The sequence below is a fragment of the Thalia democratica genome, unplaced genomic scaffold (genome assembly GCF_965202585.1).
Source record: "Thalia democratica unplaced genomic scaffold, ktThaDemo2.hap1.1 HAP1_SCAFFOLD_756, whole genome shotgun sequence".
NCBI lineage: Eukaryota > Metazoa > Chordata > Thaliacea > Salpida > Salpidae > Thalia > Thalia democratica.
The window spans coordinates 36,172-47,325 of NW_028139730.1; the positions used below are offsets into that span (position 1 = coordinate 36,172).

The 11,154-nt window shown below is 26.0% G+C and overlaps 1 protein-coding gene across 1 annotated transcript; it reads left to right on the forward strand.

Annotated features, from left to right (window-relative positions):
- The first annotated feature begins 269 nt into the window (after window positions 1-269).
- On the forward strand, window positions 270-10,560 carry LOC145846964 (uncharacterized). The gene is made up of 5 exons (XM_082953472.1): window positions 270-314; window positions 3,284-3,725; window positions 4,557-4,690; window positions 9,283-9,393; window positions 10,234-10,560. The coding sequence occupies exons 2-5, from the start codon at window positions 3,302-3,304 to the stop codon at window positions 10,405-10,407; spliced, it is 843 nt and encodes a 280-aa protein (XP_082809598.1). The 5' UTR covers window positions 270-314; window positions 3,284-3,301; the 3' UTR covers window positions 10,408-10,560.
- Window positions 10,561-11,154: the final 594 nt, after the last annotated feature.

Consider the following 11,154-nt stretch of genomic DNA (forward strand, 5'->3'; position numbering starts at 1 on the left):
TCAATTTATTAGTAATAGAATAGTGGTTAATTATATTATATAAGTGACAACATTAAGGTTATATTGGTTTAAGTATATATAATAAATAAAAACACAAAATAAGTTTAAAAACTTTTATCAAATCGTGTCGCTACGAAAACAGTTACGTCATCATATAAACTCTCAGCTGGCGAAACACGCCGATGGTGTATTATGACGTCACAAACCTCAGGGGAGTCACGAAGTATAAAAGCGTAGTAAGTCGGCGCGTTAGGTCATTTCTAAAAGTGGAACATAGAAAGATGTAGTCATCAGTGTTTGTTTATTTATTTTTTGTTAGTTTTAATAAGTATAAAATGCTGAATAATTTTTTAAATATTTTAAATAAGGTTAAATTTTGATAACTAACGTTTACATTTTTTGTACTACAACTAATTTAGTGTTGTTTTAAGTATATGCGGAGTTATGAATATTTTAAAAACCTTTTACGGACAACTTCTAAATTTCAAATTCTATTGTTAAAAAAAATTCTAGGTGTTGTGTTTGTTTTCTGTTTTTTGTACGAAGGAACTGAATAAAGTATGGCCCCCTGTATGGAAGGTTTAAGGTACAACGGGTCTTAATTAGTTTTAGTGTTTTAAATGTAAGAAAATTATGGTGAGAATTTGCAAAATATTATATAAAACTTGCATTAATTTATTCAGCAATTTCAAGTTAAAATAGGTTTCAACTAAGACATACAGAAATTACCTATCTGCCCTCAAGTTTCTTTTCATTTTTTTAAATCTAGAAAACTTGAAAACGGATGTAATTGATTAAAAAAGCATTTAAAAAGTTCAAACTTTTAACATTTCTTTAATAGAAAAGATATTCAATTGAAAAAATATAAATAAAATAGGTCCTTTAAGCGACTTTATTGTGAACAAGTGAACAATTGCGAATATATAAATTGCTGTACTCTTAAAAATAAGACTCCAAATTTTCAAACAATAAAAAAACGAAAAACAAAACGAAATAAAGACTCTTACAGCTCACAGCTGATCAAGCAACGATTGACACAGTTTAGATTGAAGCAATCAAATTTATACTAGTTGCGTGTTTTATTGATGACAATTTTCTTTATAAAGTACGAACGAGCGTAAGATATAGGCACGGTCATACTTAATTTCAGATCACGTCTCGAGGGACGTTTTAATTTGCATGATTGTGGTCATGATTCAAGTTTAATTAGCAGCTTTTTATGAATGCATCCTATTCAGTATTTTTAAACAAGTTTACTGCGATTGATTTCCGCTGCTGAATTAATTGTTACTTAACACACAAAATTAACTTCGAGCATGCGAATTGAATACAATAAGCTGAAGCAGTCTTTCAGATTTGTTTCTCTTTAGCAATCAGCTTTGTAACAAAATGTATTGTAACGCAATCGTACATAAAGCTTTGAAAAACTTACTTATTTTTAAAACTTTAGCTATGCCACTATTTAAAGTTTTTTTTTTATTTTAACTAAAGTTGTTTACTGTGGTTTAATTATAATAGCTACATAAAAAAATTCCAAGGTATTAGCTACATCAGTTGTAACCTACTTCAAAATTCTTTAATAGTTGTTATAAAATCTCTATAAAAAAATTAAACATAATTTAGACTATAAGTCAAAGGAAATAAAAAATGCGAATAATACAAAAATATTTCTTTAATATATGTTTCAGTTTTTTTTAATTTGCTAGTTACCAAATAAAACAAAGCATAAAATTTAATTATGATTTTTAAAAATAAACTTGAAATATGTTTTGAAAACAAGAAAATCATCTATTTGTTGCTGAAAAATGTTTACAATGTTATGTTTTTATTTACATCTACTTATTAGTTTTACAATTTTAAACTAGTGAAAGACTTAATAAAGAGATCTCTACTTTAGTTTAAGTAAACTTAATCTATAATTTTTAATCTACTTAAAAAGTATGCATTAAACGTTTTTATATTTAGTATATATATAAATTTTTCATTTAACCACAACTAACTACAAACTTTTAAATAAAGTTTGCTGAGTTTAGCGTGTTTTAATATATTTGAAAATTTAGTTCAAGGTTTATTTTTGTTTGCTTCGAATAAAATTTAAAATGTTTTTATAACTTTGTTTACATTATAAAAAAACACAAGGTTTAGCTTAGTAGCAATGCAATTTTACAAATTTTATATCTTTTTTTACAACTTTGTAGCACAATTCTTTTAACGTGTTATACATTTAAGCCTCAGTATTTACTAATACAAAGTTTATAACTAATAGTCCTTATAAATTTTTTTTAGGTTTATATAGTATTTTATTGCTTAATTATAAAGAGATTATACCCTAAATATCAAAGATCATTCTGCTTATTAAATGACACACGTTTTAAGCTCTAAATCTTTCATATTACTAGTATGATATAGACAGAATATAAACTAATTGAAAAGTATGAAAAAAATATTTTGAATTGCTTTTTAATATATTGCATAAACCACTTATCAAGTTTCAATTACAGCTAGTTGACAGATTATAGATTTATAGATCAAGGATAATTGATTAATGCAATTTGCGCAATAATTCTTTCAATTAGATTGCAGTTGTGTTAATAAAAACATTTGTCGCATTTAAGCTGTTAGTAAAGCTATTTCCTTTACAATTAAGTTTTCTGCAAAGAAATATTTTGTTTCATAAGTTCGTGTAATTCTAGTAAAATTAATGAAATCTAGTATTATGCTATTAAATTTAAAGCATTCTTTTAATTATTTGTTTATATTTAATTAAACAAAACCTTAGAACGTTTGTATTATTTTGTTTTGTAATTAAACATATGTGTGTATGATAACAGCTAATTTAAATTTAAAACTGATAACAAAAAAAAAAGATATACTAAAAACGGGACAACTCAGTTTTGAACAAGGTAACGTTTGCGCAGCGGGACCCATTTGCATGAGTCGTCGATTTCGCACGGATTCATTTTTGAACGAGCAGTCATTTTTGCACGGTGGACATTTTAAAGTCACCGTTACAGTCATCAATATTGGCTCGCCAAGCCGACAGAAGAAAAAGTTTACTAACCAAGATCAAGAATTATTTGTAACAGTGATAACAAACAAAATAGAAAAAAATAATAATTTAACAAAAAATACTTAAGTCCATGCTAAAATGACGACTTGGAAAAGTGTCCCTTTGTGTAGCACCTACTCATAAAAAACATGTAAAAAGATTAATTATTATTTCTAAATAAATGAGCTTTTTGTTATCGTTAAAACAACAACTCTTAATAAAATAACATTACAGCAGAAATATATAAACAAAATGACGACGAGCGAGTCAATGGAGCCCATACACATCTCATCAAACCTCCAACTTCCCACAACAGATCAGCTTGAAATCAACGACCAGATCAGAATCAGCCAAGCGGAAATAACCGATCAGATGACCTCACAACTAACAGATCATGTCACGTCACAATTACAAGATCAGATCTCGACACAGCTGAGTGATCAAATGACGTCACAACTAACTGATCAAATGACGTCACAATTAAATGATCAAATTTCGACCCAGTTGAGCGAACAAATGACGACACAACTAACTGATCAGATGATCCAGATTCCCGCGCACATGATGATGAACAATGACGTCATATTTAATTATGACGTAACAGAATCAAACGACGTGGAAGATGACGATGATCTGATTTTCGAAGAAAACGAAGCGGCAGCTAACATGTTGAGACGTTAGTAATTACTTGAAAAATATTAGTTCCAATCTTAAAAGTTGCTATTTATGAGAAAAGCGTTGTCTAAAGAAATTATTTTGCCTTGTTGATTTTTAGCATTGCAAATATATACATAATAACTTATATTGCAAAAAATCAACTTTTTTTATTTATAAATAACTTAAATTGGAGTTGGTCACTTTTGCACGAGGGGACACTTTTGCACGGAGGGTCACTTTTGCACGAAGGGTCATTTTTGCAAGAGAGTAAAAAAATATATAAAATAAAAAGAAAAATAAATAAAAAGAAAAATTAACAAACTAATATATAAAGATATTGATTAAAAAAAAAAGGTTACCGACCGAGGGAAAGGGTTAGTGGTAATAGTGATATCTAAAAGAAAAGGTAAAATTGCAAAAAAAAAAAAAAATTTTAATTTAATAAAAATAAAATGAAAAAAAATTTACCGACCGAGGGTAAGGGCTAGGTATTACAGTGATAAATAAAAAAAAAACCTGTTAAAAATAATATTTCCAAATAAAAAAAAAATTCAAGAAAAATAATTATAACATCCAAAAAATAAAGATTGACCTACCGAGGGTAAGGTTTAAGGGTAAAAGTGATAGCAAAATTGAAAAGTTGAATTAAAGTTTATTAAAAAAAAAAGTTTAATTTTAACTTGTGCAAAAGTATTTTCTTTCAAAAGTGTCCCCTTGTGCTAAAGTGACGCTCGTGCAAAAGAGTCGCCGTGCAAAATTGTCCACTTTTGCAAATAGCTCTTAACTTTTTAGTTTTAAGGACTTAGTATATAGAAGTTCCATAAAAAACATAAGTTAAAAAGTATTACAGACGACTTGATGCTAGTAGAGGAACATATCAGGCCTCTTATAAAAGAAGAATTGAGATATTCAATTCAATCAAAAAGATTAGCGAAAGGACTTCCTGATATTGTAAACAACGAGCCTAAACAAACTGTCGTTGATGTAAGTATGTGACGTGTTTTTCTTTTGTTTTCACTTTTAGTCTTGTATTTTATGTATTGTCTAAAATTATAATCTATGTACAAACAAATACCAAAGTAACTTTATATTTGTAGAAAGTTTGTTTATAGGAATTTTGAGCTTTGTTAACAAAAAAAACTGAAAAAAGTAATGATTTTTGTTTGCAGGTGTATGTAAATAATTTTAATTAATAAAGTATCATAATATCGTTTTAGTAAAAGTTGTTAGAGAACAATTTTCATAATCATAAAACACTGATAGATACTTTAATTGCGAAACAATAACTGTAAATTTCTTACATCACGTACCTTTAGGTATTAATAAAAACGCTATTGGTGTACTATTAATTTAACCTATTGTATAAAGTTCATTCTACTTAGTAGCTTATCGGAAAGTAACACGTTAACAATTAAATAGAAGTTTAAACTGTTTGTGGTCAATAAACTTGATGAACATAATGACACGTAACCTTTCACTTTTTATTGATTTATGTACTACAACTGTTTTTAATTTTAGAAAACAGTACCGATATGACTTATTTTATTAAATTTTACAGCAAATGCTTGCGTCTATAGTTCTATAAACTTTAAAATTTTATTTTCAGAAGTTAACTAACGATTTAAGTTTGTTGACAGTATTAGTTAGAGCTTATAAGTAAACATTTTTTATTAACCTTTTTCTACAATTATCCTTTTATTAGTCTTTAGCTAACACATTAATAAGTTAACCTTAAGTTCAATTAAAAAAGATCGCAAACATATTAAATTCATTTGCATATAATTGACAGGTAATCAGCTTATATAATACACCCTTTGTTGTGGTTAATTGGTCAATAAAAACTAATAGATTTGATGGCAGACAATCACACTTTTCGCCAATTAATTTATAACAGTTGTTACTATTTTAAAGTTCAACAAATGTTTAAACTTTATACGTGATATTTTATGAATTATATGCATAAATTTGGCTTTTTGTTAGCAAAGTTTAACTTTGAAAGCTACAGTCTGTTAATTAAAGAGGTTGTTAGATAAAAGTACGAGTGCGATTTAACTTTTCTTCTGATCACGATGTTTCAGCAAAAAAAAATCCTACTTTATCAAATGTTAATAAAATAATAAAACTGCATTGTACAATATTGTTTATGTAATGAGAATTAAAATCCATTTATGCATGTTTTTACTGTAGTTTTACTGTATAGCGAAGTTGCTAAAAGTTTTACAAATAGCACTTTTCAAGTATAACCTCAAAAACTGGTCTAAAACAATATATCATATATATGTTTATGTAATGTCAACTGTTTAAAAAATAAAATAATAATCTTTTTAATTATCTTCTTTAAATTTCTGTGGTCTCATTAAAAATAGCAATCTTCACTAACTTTATTAGCAAATAAAATTTTTAGTGAACCTTTAGAAAGGAAATGGCTTAAAAATGCATGGTGTTTTTACGTGTTTTCATGAAATCAAAAAATCATTAAAGAAATAAAACGAAATTTTGCGCAAGCAAGTTAAAATAATTGATTTGTTAGAAAAAGCATTTTTTTTTAATAAGAGTCATTTTAAAATCTAATTATCATTATTAAATTTAATACTTAATAAGCAGAATAAATTCATGTATAAAAATAATATTATAGGCTTTAGAAAATCAGCTTTCCAATTAAAAAAATAACTGTAAAAAAACAAATTTCGAAGTAGTTACTATAAGTAAATTTGTTATGCAATTTAGATAAACAACTTAACGAAATTTATATACAAATTTAATCAAGTAGACTGTAGCTTTGATCTACAAGATAATAAATCCGGTTTTCAAAGTGCTAGGTTTTAACTGAATTAAATATAGTCTACTAGATCTTACATAACTTAGCTATGTTTAAACTAGTTTCGATTTTATTTGTTAGCTATTGACAGATTTGAAACTTAAAATTTAAAAAAAAATATTTTTCCTAACTTACGGTCAGTTTTTTTAATTTTTTTTTATTTAATGACTAAAAACTACGTGTATTATTTTGGTTTTATAAATTTTAACTTTTATTTATGGTAATTGAATAAAGTCTGATAAGATTAAAAATTAAGGCTAAAACCTTTCAGTATTTAACATACTCTGAATATTCAAACTCTACTACAGCAAGTTTAAACGTACAGCTAAAGTCCACAATAACTGAAGAAATCTTTTTAGTATAAAATTTCTGCGCATAAAAGTAAAGTACACTTCAATATTTTACCATTTAGTTGAACTTAGTTGCTAAATGACCGTAAAATGTTTATACGCTAAGTATTAATCATAATTTAAAAACCTGTAGTTTTATTTTTTCTTAAGCTTATCAGTTTAATAATAGTTAAAAACTGCTAATTAAGACTGCTAATTAAATGTACATAAGAGGTCTAACCTGTAGCAATAGTTAAATAATAAACTGTAATTTAGCATGAAAAGTATGTTTGTTTTGTTGTATTGTAGGTTTGTATTTTGAAAAATTATTAGAGGTCTCTATTTCTTAAAAGGAGTACAAATATAATTGTGTATCAACAATTTATTAAGAAAAATAAATTATGCTTGAAGACCTTGTCAGTACATAAAATTATAAAAATACACAAATGTTTTTTGTTGTAATAAAATTTTGGCTTATTCAGACTGATCACTAAGTTTGTCAACATATCAATCTATTGTATAGAGTTCATTTGATATAGTAGTTAATGTTAATGTCAATAAAGGTCATAGCTCAACATAAGTGGTAAATAATCTCTTGTTTGTGGTCAATGAACTTGATTACCTTAATGACACGTAGCCTTCTAACTTTTTATTAAACTATTTACCACAGTCGTCTACAAACTCACAACCTAAGTATTTAGTTTTTAAAGTTCTTTAATTAAATTAAGAAAATGTCTGCATTTAACGTTTGCAATGTTTTTTCATCTGCGTTAAAGTTTTAACAAAGTTAAAAGAAGAGTAAAAAAAATAAATTTTTGTATGTAGTTTTGTAACTGAATTAGAGCTTAATAAGAATATATATCTTAAACAAAAGTGTATGTTTCAAATTACTTTTAAAACACTATGTAAGGTGTTTAAATAAACTTATCTCAAAATGATCAAATAAAAATAACATAAATTTTATTGTAAATAAGTAAATCAACTTAGGGTTTAAAAAAAAAAGAAAAGTGTATGTATAATATCAAAACGAAAAAACTTGTCAATAACTGAGAGCAGGTAATCAGCTTATGTAAGAGACTTTTTGTTGTGGTTAACTGGCTAATATAAACTAATGGGTTTAATGGCAGACAATCACACTTTTCGCCTATTAATTCATAACAGTTGTTACTAATCCAAAGTTCAACAATTTAGCTTAAATTGTACTTGATGGTTTATAATGAGTGGTTTGTAGATTTAATTTTTTTTTTAGTAAAAATTGTTAATTACTGTCAATTTTAAATATAAACTTAAAAGTTTTTAGTAAATTAAAAGAAAAACTAAAAAAATAGTCTCTTTAAATATCTTCACTATAGTCTTAAAATACAACAGAAAATTTTTAACCAAACAAGTTTCAAGTCTGAAGGTTAAACTTTGCAAAAAATGGCTTATAAAAATTGCATGCTGTATTTACGTCTTTTCATTGAAAAAATTGATCCAAAAAGAAGAACAGAGCTCTTCGTAAGCAGAAACATTTGATTTAAATGGTAAAAACAGCAAAATGCTATGTATAAACGACTTGTTTTAAAGTTTCATAAACAATATCACAAAAAATCTTGATTTAACCGAAAAAAGGTTTATATCTATACATATGTATATAGTTAAATAAAGGCTTAAGTGAATACGCTTTTAAATAATTTTTAATGAAACAATAACTGTAAAAAAAGAATTTTAGAACAGTTTGTATTAGAACACTATTCTGTAATTTAGATAAACAATTTTGAATATTTGTTGAACAAGCTTAATTAATCAGACTGTAGCTGTGTTCTACAAGATTTAGTAAATCCGTTTTACAAAGTTCTAGGTTTAAATCTGGATTAAATAAAATCTACTGGTTGTTACATAACTTAGCTATGTTAAACCCGTTTCGATTTCGTTTGTTAGCTATTTAAACAATAAATTAAACTACCGTTCAACTTAAACGTTTATTCATTTATTACTTTATGAACTTTAACGAAAGTATTAGATTGTTTTTTGACTGTTGAACTAAATTGTTTTAATCTCTACTACAGCACATTAAAGCTTGTGAAAGTTTACAAACTTTGTTACAACACAGTTTGTTGTAAAATTTATATGGATGAAACAATGAATGTCGAAGAAATTCGTTAAACTACTATAAAATAATTAACTCAATACCTTAACAACTAAATGCTTAAATTATCTGCTAGATTTGCAATTTTGTTTAAACTAATAAATAACCTTATAGGTAAAACGATGTTTAAGCACCTTTATTATAAATTCAGCTCAGTTAACCGCATTTGTCTTTTTTAATATACACACATATACCTGAAACTTCACCAACTGATTATCGATAACAAATGAATACTTTTCTGTAAAATACATGAATTTAAATTGTAAACTTACTAATAAATACTCACAAATGTAAATTTTAGGTAGTTTCCCCCGAGACGAGAAAGAAACGCGAAAGAAGGAGGGAACGGAACAAAGTGGCAGCAGCTAAATGCAGGTTTAAGAAGAAACTGCTCAGTGAAAAACTTGAACAAGTAAGTATACCATGCAATTTTTTTAATTTTTTACAAAGTGGTTACTGCCAAGTACAAGTTTATAAAAACTACTAAGATAAAAACTAGACATTTAACTATGATATTATTTGTTTTGTAACTTAACATACTTTTAATTAAAGTTAGAGCAGCTTAATTTATACTCAAAATATCATTATGAAAACAATCTGAACGATTAACTACGTTACATTTTCAAAAAACTTTTTTATCTAAGTCTTGATAACTGATTTTTTTAAACGAAAGTATATAAAAACTGACCCAAAATATCTCATTAAAAAAAAGTAGTTTTTTGAAATACAGCTTGCTAAAAAAAGATCGTTTTCTTATTATTTTCTAAAGTTTTGTAAAATGCTTGATTCAAAACGTTATAAATAATTAATGTTATATTAAACGCTTCAGTGTTTTATTGATTTTTCCTTAGCAGTTTTCAACCAGACTTTCAGATTGTTGACAGGTAAATCTAAATAAATGCTTTTTAGTATACTTGTGGTCAACAAGTTAATAGGATTAATGGCAGACATCCTCATTCACTTATTATTAGTCAATTTATCACAGTTGGTTTTAATTTAGACACACAAAGCCTTGAACTTTTGTTTGCAAACTATTAGCGTTTAATGAAATGCCACGTCTGTACATATTTATGTACAGTTTACTTAAGGTATAATGTTTACTTTTATCTGTTTAAGTTTCCTGTAATATTAATTAACAGATTAAAGCAAGCTAAAAGTGTTATGATACAAAATGAAAAAAATTCAAACTAAACTTTCATAAATTTTTAAAACTAAGTTTTGTGGAATATAAACTTCTATTATTTTTTTTTAGGAATCCGAAAGACTCGAAAGTCTGAACATCCAACTGCAACGAGAACAGAGGGAGTTAACAGAAGAAAAGGAAAAGTTAATGTACATACTGAACATACACCTACCTAACTGTCCATTAGTGCAAATAAGTAGTAACGACAATATTCTGTTTACTAACGACAGCAACGAAAGTTAATGCAGCGTATATGAGTTACTCTGTTTATTAGAATAACAAAAATTAAAATGTTGTACAAGTTTATTTGAACTTTTAAACTTTTAACAAACCCCTTAAGCACTTAAAAATTTAAGATCTGAAATTTGGTAGAATCTTAATATATTTGATTAATCTGCGTTGGAAGTGTATAATAAAGATTTACACTGATTAACGTGTATATTTTTTAAAAGTTACTGAAGCCTTAAGGATGCTATAAATTGAAATAAATAAAAAAAAGTTCTTTTAATGAGTTTTATTGCAAAACTAATAATCATAGAAAAAAATAACATATAAATACGTAAACAATTACGACAGTTACAACTTTTTGATCGATTATTTATTTTGCAGTAGAACCTTAATATTTTTATGAAACTTATTAAGAAAAATTCAAATCGATAAAAGCTTGTGTTTTGTTTGTTGCAATAGCTTTTATTTGTAGTTTATTTATCAATTGTAAAACAATTGCAATAGTTTAATTTTAATACATGTATACTAAATTTGTACGGAATCTCTTTTGTTTAATTTTGTCTACAGAAGGTTAAATATTTTCTACTTTTATGTTTGATTAACTGATGGTTGGTAATTGTGCTGTTTAACTTATTTTAATTTAACTGTTTTTTCGAAACAAATGCTAACTCAAGTACTAAAAAACTATTCAAAATATCTATTTGTACATGAGTCTATATTTTTATATTTCTTATTCATAATTATTTATTATTCATAAAGCTT